The sequence below is a fragment of the Sphaerodactylus townsendi genome, linkage group LG05, assembly GCF_021028975.2.
Source record: "Sphaerodactylus townsendi isolate TG3544 linkage group LG05, MPM_Stown_v2.3, whole genome shotgun sequence".
NCBI lineage: Eukaryota > Metazoa > Chordata > Lepidosauria > Squamata > Sphaerodactylidae > Sphaerodactylus > Sphaerodactylus townsendi.
Genome location: NC_059429.1, coordinates 19894896 through 19908924, shown reverse-complemented (window position 1 = coordinate 19908924; position 14029 = coordinate 19894896). Strand labels below are relative to the sequence as shown.

At 46.6% G+C, this 14029-nt stretch overlaps 1 protein-coding gene across 1 annotated transcript in view; it reads right to left on the bottom strand.

Moving 5' to 3' along the window:
* The window catches only part of LOC125433724 (phosphodiesterase 4D interacting protein), a 68478-nt gene that overhangs the window by 27837 nt on the left and 26612 nt on the right, over positions 1-14029 (bottom strand). Inside the window, exons 5-8 of the mRNA XM_048498474.1 lie at positions 9451-9527; positions 7233-7341; positions 4776-4951; positions 4237-4375 (exon numbers count right to left, since the gene is read on the bottom strand). Of these exons, the coding sequence (XP_048354431.1) occupies positions 4237-4375; positions 4776-4951; positions 7233-7341; positions 9451-9527 (501 nt within the window). The remainder of the gene's footprint in view (positions 1-4236; positions 4376-4775; positions 4952-7232; positions 7342-9450; positions 9528-14029) is intronic.

The following is a 14029-nucleotide window of genomic DNA, read 5'->3' as shown; positions in this document are numbered from 1 at the left end:
AGAGTATTTCATAGGTGGGCACTACAGCTTTGGGTCAGATCTCACTCATAAAAAAAGAGAATTCTCACATCTTCCAAACAATGGAAGGCAAATAGAAAATTAATCTGCAGAGTTGTTTGTAGCAGATTAACACTGGCTTGAAGAATATTCAAAAAGGTTAAATCTAGGGTATAATAGCCTGACATGTTATGTGATTGACTGGAACTAGGCCGGTGGGGGGATGGGAACTGTCTAATCTATTCAGATCACAGTTTTCAGAAAACCAATCTCAGAGTGGCAGACACCTGACTCTTTCAGCTCATTGATGACTTCAGAAAGTAAAGTGATTTATTCCCACACAGGCTTTTCGCTCATTTCATCAGATATTATCTGTCACCTTTTTAAAAAGCAAGGGATTTCTGTTTAAGCTTTCAGAAATCTAGAAAGGGGTGGAAACCAAGGTAGGAGCAGAAAGCGCGGGGGGGGGGGAGGAGGGGGCTCAACACAATGAGGTCATAAGCTGCTTTGAGAAAAGCAGGACATAAATGCAGCGGCACCTCGAAAATCGCCGATAATCCGTCTGGAGATTATCGGCGATTTTCGAAAACGGCGTATTTAGAGGTACACTGTTTGCACATGCACAACATACCCTCGGCGGCTGCTGAAAATCGAGGCAGCCAACAATTTTAGAGGGCGGAAATCGGTGCCTGGCAATCATCGATTTCTGAAATTGACAATTGTTGAAGGCACCGATTTTCAAGGTGCCACTGTATCCCCATAAAGAAGATGTATGGTCAAAGGTTTTCACTGACTGCCAGAATCAACGAGCAGTGTGGGTTTTCCAGGTTACGTGGCTGTGGTCTAGAACTTTTTGGTCCTCATGTTTCGCCCATGTCGGTGGCTGGCATCTTCAGAGGCATGGCAGGGTAAGATGTGCCTCTCTCCATGGCACAGAAACACATCTCCACAGGTGCAGATGAAACATTAGGCGCAAAAACTATCAGACCGTGGCCATGCAGCCCAGAAAACCCACTACAGCCAACCACAGAAGAGCCCACCACATCAGTCAATGGATTGGGTGCGCCAACAGGTTAAACCAGGGATGTCCAACCTTAGCTCTCCAGATGTTCACGGACTAGAAGCCCCATTAGCTCCTACCAGCGCTGTGCAGGGTTGATGGAACTTGTAGTTCATGAACATCTGGAGGGCCAAGGTTGAACACTCCTGGGTTAAACCAATACCATGCTGCTCCAGTAGCTTTCCGTGAGGATCTAAAGTGACTGGTATGGCGCAATATTGGTTTAACGACAAAAGAGTGGCAAGAACAGTGAAGCTCCAAGCTGAAAGCGGACCCAAAGCGCTCTGAAGGCAGAGGTGGCCCCAGCGCTCCTCTACCTTCACTTGCAGCGGCATATAATCCTCGCAAAGGCTTTCCCACAACTCCTGAAGGTCGGCCATCTCCCAGGAAAAAACGGAGGCCGATCTGGCTTGGGGGGTCTTGGGCAAGCCAGGAGAAGCGTCCCCCGCATCTCCAGGCTCCTGGCAAGGAGAGCCGGCTTTGACGGGCACCGGCAGCTTGCTCCCCGGGGGGCTGCGCACAGGCTTGCAGTCGAAAGCCCTGACCAGGCTCAAGGCGACGTCCAAGCGGCTCCCCGGTGGCAGGACCCCGCCGCAGGACTCGCACTCGGCGCCGCGCCTGCCCTCGGCCTCCTCGTCCCGGGGCGCCGGGTCGACCGACTCCACCGAGAGGAGCCGGGCGTGCCTTCCTCGCCCAGGCTCTCCCCGTCCAGGGGCGTTTTGCCGCCGGCCGGAGGCGGGGAGTCCTCGCTGGGCGACCACCGAGCCGGGGAAGGCGTGCAAGCCACGCTGCGGGCCACTTTGCGGGGGATCTTGCAAATGGCTTCGTAGTCGGCGTCGGCCACGCGCAGCCCCGCGCAGCCCCGGCAGCGCCTGGGCAGTGCTCAATGGCCGGCTTTCCCGCCGGGTTGCAAGCGGGAGTCCCCGGCAGCCGCGCTCCTCGGGGCCGGTGGTCCAGCACTCGGGCCGGAGTAGGCGAAGTCTTCTCCTGCAGCAGGGCGGCGTGTTGGTCTCGGCTCAAGTACGCCGCCGCCGCCTCCCTCCTCGCCGTTGTGCTTGCGGTAGAGGCCGGCCAGGCAGGCCTTCAGGCGCTCCTTGTCCCGCAGCAGCTTGTGCAGCCGCTCCAGCGAGAGCGCCTCGATGCGCGCCACCACCGCGTCGTAGCGGTAGACGCGCTCCAGCATGAAGGAGCACTTGCTGCAGGCGAACTCCGGCCGCCCGTCGCGGCAAACCTCCCGGCCCAGCACGTGCGACAGCAGCACCTGCAGGCTCGGCTTGGCCGCCGGGTGGAAGAGCCAGCGGCGCTGGGTGCCGCACAGCTCCCGCCCGCACACGCGGCACCGCTCCCGCATCTTCTCCGAGCCGGTCCCCCGGCCGAGCCCGGCGCGAGACGCTCACGCCGCGGAGGCGTTTTGATTCTGGCTCAGATTTCAAGATGGCGCCCGGCGCCGCCCCGCCTGCGCGGGCCCGCCTCAGGAACGGCGTTTCCTCACAAAGGAGCCGCCTCACAAAGGAAAGTCAGGCCTCCTTTCCCTCGGGCTGCCTCGCCACTGCAAGTGGAGGGGGGGCTTCCTCTGGAGTATGCCACTGAAGGGCTGCTAAGGTGTAAATCTGGGCTGCCTAGGTCCTTGTACTGGAGGACTTAATAAGCAAAATGATTATTTGAGTAGCAAGCAGTGCTGCAATAAAGGGCATTGGAGACTGTATCCTAGATCACAACTATTAAGGAAAGAAAAGCCAGAAAAGAAATTTATTCAGGTAAAAAAAAATGGGTTTTCCGCTGGTCGGGTGAATGGCCGCGTGTTCCAGTAGCATTTTCTCCTGACGTTTCGCCTGCATCTGTGGCTGGCATCTTCAGTTGATGTTTTGTTAGCCACAGATGCAGGCGAAACGTCAGGAGAAAATGCTACTGGAACACGGCCATGCAACCGGGAAAACCCACAGCACCCAAGTGATCCCAGCCATGAAAGCTTTCGAGAAAGAAATTATTATTTGAGTAGAAAATAGTGCTGCAATGAAGGGTATTGGAGACTTCTAAATCACACCAAAGAAAGAAAAAGAAAGAAAGAAAGAAAGAAAGAAAGAAAGAAAGAAAGAAAGAAAGAAGAAAGAAAGAAAGAAAGGGTATCAAAGACTGTCCTAAATCACACCCAAGAAAGAAAGCAAAACCAAGTTTGTGCTCCAATACATCTGGATTACTGAATGTGAAACAGAAAGCTAAGGCTGATTCCGCACGGGCCAAAAACAGCAGTGTGAAAACAGCATAAACCCTTTTACACTGTTTTAAACCCTTTTACACCGTTTTCACACCGTTTTCACACTGCTGTTTTTGGCCCATGCGGAATCAGCCTAAGAGAATCACATCAGAAGTTATACAAGGGGATGCAAAAGGTGTTGGCAACTCTAGGGTGCAACAATGTTTATGTTCTCTGGCTCATTCCGCACATGCAGAATAATGCACTTTCAAACTGCTTTCAGTGCTCTTTGAAGCTGTGCGGAATAGCAAAATCCACTTGCAAACAGTTGTGAAAGTGGTTTGAAAACACATTATTTTGTGTGTGCGGAAGGGGCCTCTGATTGCTTGTTGCCCTTTTGGAGCACCATTTCATAGATGCATCACAGGTCCAAATGAGGCTGAGCCCATATGTTTAAGTTAGGACTTCTAAGGAAGCCTGATCCTATCAGCATCATACTCAGAAGTTATGAATGAGACCGCTCCTACTCTGAGCACAGCAATAAACAAGCACAGGACTGCAGTGAACAAGGCATAGATACTTATTTAAGGAGTGAACTGATAAATCCAAATGGTTCAAGGAAATGAGCCAAGTCACATATTGCAAGGAAAGACAACAAAAACATACTGCTTGTCCTAAGGATGATTTCCTGGACCCAACCTCCCTTTGACTCTTGAAAACCTATATCCCCCAAATCTTGTTGGTCCCAGGCAGTCCAGTCCACCGTGTGTGTGTGTGGGGGGGGGGGGTTAGTTAGGCAGTGGATGCGAGCGGTACACCATGTACTCAATATAAATTGCTCTCTGAAGCTTCCCTATGCCCAAGAATTGCTTACTGGAGATGAAATAGGTTGAATCATGAATCTCCCAATTCCCCCTCTAGTTTGAGGCCCAGGAATCCATTGGTGCATTTTGCTGGCAGCAATTTGTTTGAATGTGGAGGGGACATGTAGCTGCATTATTATTACCTGCACCTCCATTTCTGGGATTTTGTCCAAATGGTGCAGCAGGTTCTGTTTCTCTTTGGACAGCAGTGTGAGGAGTTTCTCTTTGTCACTCAGTTGCCAGGTCAGCTCCTCAATTCTCCTGCAGAGAAGAAACAGCTTAGTTATCCCTGCTAGAGCTGGGGCTGCCTCATATTAAATACATGGCATAGTGGATAGGTGGCATGACTGCTTTTCGTTTAAGCATTGGACCTGTTGCTATTATTTCAAACACTGATACAAGGCAATGACAGCTGGCCACCCATAGGGATTTCTGCACACACACACACACACCCCAAACTAACAACTCAAAAAACAAACAAGGAGAAATTACCTTACGGCAGCAAGGCTGAAAATACGGTAACACACATCAGAAAGACAGATACACAATTTGTGCAAACTAATTTCTGGAGGTTCTGAAATGGATTACCCTTCCTGAACTTCTTGCATTAAGGTGACAAAAGCGAATTAAATAACTGTCACAAAACCCCACATAGACGCACTTGTCTTTCTCCGACAAGGTGACATTGTAGGTATCCAAAAGAGCCTGGCTTTCCCTGGTCTCATCCTGCTTCTTGGAATACTCAGTCAGCTGCTTGGTGAGTTCTAAACAGTGTTCCTTCTCAGCCTCCGCCAGAACTGCCATCTGCTCTGCTTCAGTTCTTGCTGACCGGGCCTCCTAGAGATGGAATGAGAGATGGTCTTTAGCTCCAGTTGGATACGATACTGGTTTTGTTTTGCAGGAGAATCTAGAAAAGCAGTCTCACTTAACTGGGTGAGGCTGCCATTTCCAAAATGATCAAACTGATCATTTAGAACTGATGTTTATCTTGGATTTAGAAATGATGTTTATCTTGGATTTAGAAATGATGTTTATCTTGGATCCTATTCAAGTTTCTTGTAGCAATACCATCAGACCACTGAAGAAGACTTCTGGATTTTCTGTCCTACTTATTGATCGTGAATGTTGTCATACAGTAGCTCACAGAAGGAGGGGATGGTTATGAAATGAATTGCCTATAATTAGTCTGAACTGGGTTTCAAGGCTATTGTTCACCGCCACTTGGACACTAATAACTGTGCGGCATAAGCCTGTTCAGACTATGGGGCAATTTGGGTGGCAAGAGGGTTTTCAAATTACCTTCCTTTCCAGGCTGTCCAATGCTTTCTTCCCTTTCCCCTTCTCTCCTCTTCTCTCAGGGTGGGTGGGTCATGACCAGATAATGGGTCCCCTTCCACTTTCCCTTTCCCTCCCTATTTGGTTTGCAGCAGCACAAGATCCCACTATTATTATAGTTAAACCCTTTCCAGTAAATTCCTGCTTCTCCACTCTCCCAATTCTCCTTTTAAACTTATTTCCATGTTAATTCTCCTCTCAGGCGTTCTAATATTCCTGAATGAACCCTTTATCTGAATGAGGGGAGCTTCAATGACTCCTTTTCTTCCCTTTGCAGAAACTGTGATAGTTCATTATTTTTTAATGATCATGTACACAGAGCTGTGACATCACATCGACTAAAAATTACCAGGGGAAAAAAAATAAGGAGTATATTTGGCTGCCAAAAGAAATCCAGTAACGAAAGCCTTCTCCTCCCTGCTAAGGAACTGATTAGGAACACATTCAAATTTTCGGCGTCAGAAAGGGATTTCTGATTTTCCCTGGTGCTTCATTAATTCCTGTGCTCTTGTGCCCAGTGTACTTGACTCTGTCCTTGAGGGAGGTTTTAATTACTGCATTTTTCTTGACTACACAGAGTTGTCCTTAATTTTTTATTCTTCATAGATGTAATATCATAATTGTATGATTATCATGAAAAAAATAACAAATACTTTTATTTGCCACAAGGACGGTGGGAAGGGGGTGGGTGAGGCGGAAGAGTATTTAATGAGGCCTCTCACTTTCCATGTCCAGGTAAGCAAAGTGTTCAAGAATGCTTGAGCTTCAGAAGTAAAATACAAATATTTAAAGGGTCAGGAAATGCCTCAATGACGCATCAACCATCTGCAAATGGACAGCTGGCACTGTATTTGCATTTAATTTAAAAAGGAATTACTAGAAAAGAGGTCCAAAAAAAGGAAAGAGAAATGATGCAGAAAATGCAGTGTGTCGTAGATCCTCCATAAACACAGCAACAATGAATCGTGATAATTCTATACTCTGTTTTACATAAAGATGTTAGTAAATTGTACATTCCTCAGCCATAAAATTAAGCATGCCAGATTTGCTTTGTTGTAGAATACTCTGCCTGGGTCCTAGTGCCTACCTAGCCGTGCTCCCCCCATCCATTTAAAAGCAAAATAAATTTGGCATAAATGCTCTTGTGTATCAAAGTAACATGTTCAAGAATGCACAAAATAATGGTTTTGGCAAAGGCAATGTGTAAAAATTGAATGATAATTCTCATATTTGGTCAGGACTATATTCTGATGTGGAAGCATACAATTTTCTCGATCGCTGCACCATAACTGACCAAACTATCATCTTTATGTGGAATGGAGTATAGATTAAATAACTTTGTGTAACCAGCCCAAAAATTTGCTAGTTACAAACACTGGAACACAAGGAGAGCTCTGCCGGATCAGAGCTCCATCTAGTCCAGCATCCTGTCTCACACTGTGGCCAACCAGTTCCTCTGAAGGTCCAGCAACAGGGCACAGAGTGCATAAGTTTTTAGAAGAATGACATTGAACTTCTGCTATATCTTCAAATTTCTGCACACAGCATATATGGGACAGAGGCCTGCATCAGTATATACACTTTAATTCCACAATGACCCAAGCAATGATAATATGACTATGGGGCTTTGAAGACTTGGGCGATGGAATGAAACTAAAATTCCCTGTTTTGGATTTCCAGAATTGGCAGTACTGCCTTCATTTTCCCAAGGGGACTCTTTCTCATCGATACACTCAACAAAGCAAAGTGGTCCCTCCTTCTTTAGTGAACATGTTTTCTTCACCTCTCGCAGCAGGTGGATTTTCTTCTCCAGGTTCTCATAAGCCCGTTCGCTCTCTTGCAGGTGACAGATGTCCGCTTCATTCTGACCACTCAGGTTCTCTGCTGCTTCCCTGAAATTCACAGGTTTGACCAGTCAGAGCAAAATCCCTGTTACATGGCAGCATGTAGCTCTTATAAGGTGATTTGCTTGTGTCATGCCCTTGTTGGTAAATTGTGTTTTACAGATGAGATGGATTGCCTCACTGCCTAACATGAGATGGATTGCCTCACTGAAGGAAGCCACGGCCTTCAGTTTGCAAGATCCAAACAAGGTTGTCAGTGATAGGATGTTTTTGGAGGTCATTAATTCATAGGACTGCCATGTTGGAAGCAATTTGACGGCACATGGCAAACATATAATACACAATATTTATGTCAGGCCTGGCTCTGCCATGGGGGACTGTCAGACAAGCCCTTGGAAGTTTTCGTTTGAGAACTTAGTCCACAGGTGTGTATGGCTAAATTTGAATCAGGTCTACAGGGTGCAAGGAGAAGCATATTATGCCTCCCCTTTGCTGTGTTCCCAACCTGAATTGGCTCTGGGAGCCCAGGAGAACCTTTGTTACCAGATGGTGACCCCAGTAGGGCAAATAGGGTCTCCCTACAAGTCCATTTCAAATCAGGAAAACAGTGTTAGGGGAAAGCAAAAGCCCCTGCTCCTTGCGTACCAGAGTTCCCAGCAGAGAATTCTGATTGTATGGACCCATGGAAGATTAGGAAAAAATATAATCTAACCATGCAATGGAAGGCTGCTGAATTCTTTATGCGATTTAAAACCTATTATCCTCATCATTATTCAAGCGAGTTTCCTTTCACAATGTCCTTGGCAAATTAAGCTCCCAATTTCAAGCATAAAATGATTACCAGAAGGCTGAATGAATCAAGCCAGTTGTAAATAATAGAAACAGGTAAATATTTTACCCTTTGTTTATTCTCTTCAAAGTTGGCTTTGTTGGGGGAATGCAAAACAGACATATAAACTTACAACAATGTGAGCCAATAGTTGCCTGACATCCCCTTGCCTGAACTGAGGAGGCAGGAACCTTTCCTTAGCAAGGGAGGTGGACTTCTGTCAGGAAAACTGGCCAGTCTAGGAGGGAAGAGGGAAGGCAGGAGGCCCCACCACTCACCCTGGGGCAAGCGAACTAACCTCCTGCCTTCAAAAAGGCTCACAGCTAACCGATACATGGCTTGGCAATAGTTGTCGGACAATTTACAGTAAGCGAAGGTGGAAGAGGAACTGGAAAGTCTAGGGTCTAGGGTCCCTACCTTTCCCAGCATCTGCCAAATATTTTCCAAAAGTGAGCAGGGCCAGGTGGAGCTTTTACCTAGCAAGTCTTCTGAATGGTTACTGGAGATTTGATTGGCTGTGCAGATTTTTAAAAAATGGTTGCTTTGGCAGCAGTGGACACCACGAACAAGGAATTTCACTATGCCACTGTAGGATTGCCTGGTAAGGTAGTTATGGGATCACTGATAGGTTATGAAACTTAATGTGTTTACACATGAGTGTATCCCATTGAGCCCAATGGGGCTTAACCTGAGTGCATACTGGATTGTCATCTTCACTTCCATGAGAACCAAAGGCCCTTTCCGCACGGGCTGTTTATGGCGCCCTGGGGACGGCAAAAACGCCGTCCCCAGGGAGCCATTCGCACAGGGGGTGCAGCTGCTGCGCAGCTGCGCCGCCCTCACGCCGCCCGACCGGTGCGAAGCCGGCGTTTCCCAACCTCGCTTGGCAAGCAAGGTTGTTGGGAAATGCCGGCTTGGAGCCGCTGCCGTGCGAATGGCAGTGGCTTCCAGGCCCCGGACTTCCTCGAGTCGGGCGACTCACCTGTCCTATGGCCCTCCGGCATGTCGCTGAGGCCTGGGGACACGCTTCTTGCCCCATGCACCCTGGGAGCGCTGTCAATGCCAGGGCAGGGGGGGCTCCCCTGGCCTCGGCGACATACGTTGGGAGGGCCTGCAGAGGATTAGGTGCAGCAGTCAGCCTCTGACAGGGTGGACTCTGTAGCATTGTACTCTGCTAGGGTCCCTGCTTTCCCCAGATGCCACCTCCAAATCTCTAGGAGTTTTCCAGCTTAAGGAAAACGATAGTTTCTGGAGACAGCAATGCCCTCCTCAAAGTTTCTGCACAGGGTTTTTTGCTAACCGGGACTTCCTGTGCTGCTGTCACTTACCAAGCTTTATCCAAGTTCTGCTGCTTCTCTTGGAGTTCTTTTTTCAGGCTCTCGACTTCCACCTTCAGCTCAATGTTCTACAAAAGAGACAAATGGGTAGGAATAATCACAGCCTATTCTGCAGTGGAGCATTCCTGCCTCTGAAATGCATACCTTAATGCTAGCATTGGTAAGTGGCCGTGTTATAATTTTGACAATTGTGGTACCTGGGTTGTTTGCCAAGACTTCTTGTGGCATTACTGCTGGAAAAACATAGACATGTGATTCAAATGTATGTTCACAGCACAAGTCACACTGTTTATCAGGATGGTTTGGAGTCTCAAACTCAAGAACGCATAGGAATGTGATTCAACACAAGCTACGTTGATAAGGAGGCTTTGCGCCTTGAAGAAAAATCCTTGAAAGCGGACATCTCATTGCGAAATCCGCTTGTGCTTGGCTTCCAGCGACTTGTTTACCATTGGACTAATTATGCTTGATTTTCAGCATCTTGTCTATAATGAGATTAGAACATTTAGAGAAGTGGCCTTCAACTGAGAAGTGCTTTTCTTCCTGTGTTTTGAGTTCTATTGTTATTTGAATACTTAATATAATAGGTGATTATTGTTTCTAATTGCACTGTGACACTTTATTATAAATTTCATAATATGTATTTGGTTGTCTTTTTGTATGCAGCATGGAGTGAATTGCATTTGTATGTCATGTTATAATTTTGACAACTGTGGTACCTACACATTTTAAAAATGCAAACAAAATGGAAATGATGCTACCTGACTTTCATTCAAAAAAACAAAACTCCCAGAATAATTTTAAAAAATCTGGCCACCAATCCAAACAACTATTACAAGCAGTCAAAAATCTCTCCAATTGGTTGGCTGGCAATCCCAACACTTATTTGAGGTGCTAGGCTTCTCTCCAAAGTTTCCACAAAGAAACCTGAGATTCCCCACCCAGAAATAAATTATATTGACTTGTACCCATGTGCTTACTGCTCAGTCTGATCACAGAAGCTAAGCTTTGTGGAACAGACTATCAGTCTACTTTCTGCTCTATGATGTGTGACCAAATCAAGTGCCAGAAAATACATAACAGGCTGCTTTGGTTTCCTGGGCTATGGAACTGGTAGTTTTTGCTCCTAATGTTTCGCCTGCATCTATGGCTGACATCTTCAGAGGCATGTCATGGTAAGATGGCACAGCATGGAGCGATCATGTTGTGGGTTATATGTTTTGTCTACCTCGCAGGTGGGGGGATGTGAGGTGCCTTTGCAATTGTCCAGGTGGAGTTCAGTTGCAGGTGCATTTGCAGTTACATCTGTAATTGCATGACAGGTCTGAAGGGAGTTCATTGGCAGCTGCATTTGAATGTCTCTGGTTTTTGGTTCGGTGTTTTTTAGTACTGGTAGCCAGCTTTTGTTGATTTTCAGACGCCTCCGTTTTGTTGAAACTGTCTACTGCTTGTGGATTTGAAATCCACGTTAGGAGCAAAAACTACCAGACCACGCATCCCGGAAAACCCACAATATCCAGTTGATTCTAATTGTGAAAGCCTTTGACCATACATAGAATGCACAAAATCCAACAAACTATCATTGCTGCTAAGAATATGCATTTATTTGTGTCTGCTTTCCAAATTGGACTAAGTATTCACCTCTACAGGCAGCACAGTTCCAAGATGGTTGCAGACATTCTCTCAGATGTAGATAATATCTGTGCTTCATACAAAGAAGCAAGCTACGGTTGGCATGTATTTGTGCTCGACCAAGCTGACTACAACATCTGCAGATCAAGGGGTCCTCCATGCCACAGGGGACATACAGTATGTATCACCCAGTTCCTAGGCCGTTTTGCCATTTTCTGCTGTTGTGGGTGAACCAAATCAAGGTGCACCAAATCAAGGCCTACCCAGAGGTGGGATCCAACCAGTTCTCACCACTTCTCTAGAAGTGGTTACTAATTTTTTCTGAGTGTCGAGAAGGGGTTACTAAAGCAACCTCCCTGCCCAATAGGGACTGGAGGTGCGTGTGTGCGGCGGCACCACTGTTTGAATCCCACCACCATCGGAGCCTGTTATTAAAATTTTTGGATCCCACCACTGGGCATACCTATCATCCACCTAAGCCAACCTGATCTAAATAACACTGAGGCAGAATGTATGAATCTGTTGCAACTGGAACTTGAAAACACTAATGCAGCATATCTGCCTGATGTGTCTGAGATATCACGATCATCGTTGTGCATAATATCTGATCCAAAATAGAACAGTTTTATGCAAGCATCATCCTGAGACAACCTTACGAGACATCCACAGTCCTACCTACCTTTTGTAAATCTCATCCTGGGAAATGCTGCTACTATCGACATTTTATTTAAAATATGTGCCTCTCTCCTATCCTTCAGAAAAACAGGAGTCCAAGGTGGCTTACAAAATATACGCAAAACCATATCAAACTACAAGTTACAGTCAAAAGCTGGCACAAAACGTCAACATAGGGACGTCACACCAACAAACCATTGAGCCAAACTATCTTGAGATTGCACTGTCTCGCAGAATCTCATCAAAGTCATCAAGAAAGCGCTCTCCAAAGTCATCAAGAAAGCGCTCTCATTTCAGAAAACTGAAGGGATGTCCATAAAAGCCTACAGGCAGACTAGAGCTGAACATAATATCTATGGGACGGTGCTGTGAGCAGAGAGCAATGGGTGAATGAACAGACATACCAGAAAAGATGGCTCTTTGGACATTTGAGTTCCAGGTCATGTTGTGGATTAAAGGCAAGAACCGATGAAGAAATGCAACCTGCCTTTGAGACCAAACAAGAACCTATCACATACTTTGCCTGGAGTGGGGTGATTGAAAAATGGAAGAAGGGTATGAAAGTGGTGACTAGACTTTGGCAGGAACTTCAAAATAGCAACTTCTGACTAAACCAAGTACCAACGCAAAGTTTATCAAACTTTTCTAAGTGCGTATCACACATTCCAGGACTAAAGTGTGCCAAGCGCCTGACGATGTTGGCAGAATCAAAAGCCGCTATGTCTTCCAAGGTTAGTGGAATTGCATTAACTGTGGGATAGAGGGCAGATCTACTTGTCCTAATGATTGCCCTTGCTGAAAATGTTAATTTCTAATGCACATTCCCAGTAAGAAGTACAGAGGAGACATTTGCACAGCCCTGGAGTGTTTTGGTGAAGGGGTGGAGGTGGGGGGAGCAAGGTATAGCTGATCTCTTCAGATCCCAGAAGCTAAGCAAGGTTAGTACTTGGGAGGAAGATCTCTAAGAGGAAGGAAATGGCAGACCACCCATGTTTCTCACTTGCCTTGAAAGCCCCTTGTTGGGATTGCTGTAAGTCAGCTGCAATTTGACAGTGCTTTACCCAGAGTGCTTCAGTAGGATCTTGGAGACATGATTCACCATATCCTCTTTTTGCATGTAGTAACTGGGTGTGAGTTTTCCATCAGCACTGCACAAGCCCAGCATAAAACTTGGAATGGAAACTTTTGCAAAGGAGTCAACATTTTCAGCAGTTCAAACTCTCCCGCCAATGACGTGATTGCAACAGGAGAGGCTCGCTCTATGACATAAAGGGGTAGGATGACTAAAATTTGACATCCAAAGAGGCGCAACCTGGACAAAAGGACAGCGGACTATCTGGGTGGTCTCCCATCCAGTGGCGTACCTAGGCAAACTGGAGCCTTGGGCAAAACCTGAGTTTGATGCGCCCCCATGGGTGGCCACCCTCCTTCACCGTAACCAAACAATGTTTTTTTCCACCAGGTCTTTTCAAAGTCACCATCACATTATAGAACATGCCCCAACTCACAAATCTGAGCACAGCAATGGGCCATGCCCACAGCAGAAATATTTATCCAAACCTTTTCAAAATGCTTTCAAAAGGTTTTATTACTGCTATGAAAACATTTTATGGTGTTGTATCCAGTCCCCCCAATTGGGGGAAACAGCATCACTTTCAATGTTATTTCAACTGGGGACCCCAGATTCTCCTTTTAAGGTGGATTTAAAAGGAGAATCTGGGCTCCCTAGTTTAAACAAGTGATGCTGGAACCCCCTTTGGGAGCCCAAAACTTTGGACTCCCTGAACCAAACCTCGCCAAACCTGGGGGATAGCATCAGGAGAGTCTCCAGAAACATCCCTGAAATTTTGGTGCTGCTAGCCTAAAAACTGCGCCCCCTGCAGGCTAAAAACGGAAAAAAACACTGAAAATACAAAAAAATCCCACAAACAAACCTGCATTTTTGGCGCCCACCACAAGGTGGCGCCCTGGGCAACTGCCCACTTTGCCCAATGGGAGGAACGCCTCTGCTCCCATCCCAATACAAGTCATGAGAGCTTTTGGTTTGTTCCTGAGGTCTAATGAGAACGCAACAGCCTGGGCCATCCGGGTCAGGGCCCAAACAAATGAATAGTCAGACATAAATGAACCAAGTGGTCAAATATAAACCATGACAGGGTCATGACTCAGTGGTACAGGGGGTGTTGCAAAAGAGGACTTCAGAGTTTCCTGGTCATGCTATTCTCGATTTGCTAAATTTACTCACACCTGCTTATATTCTGTC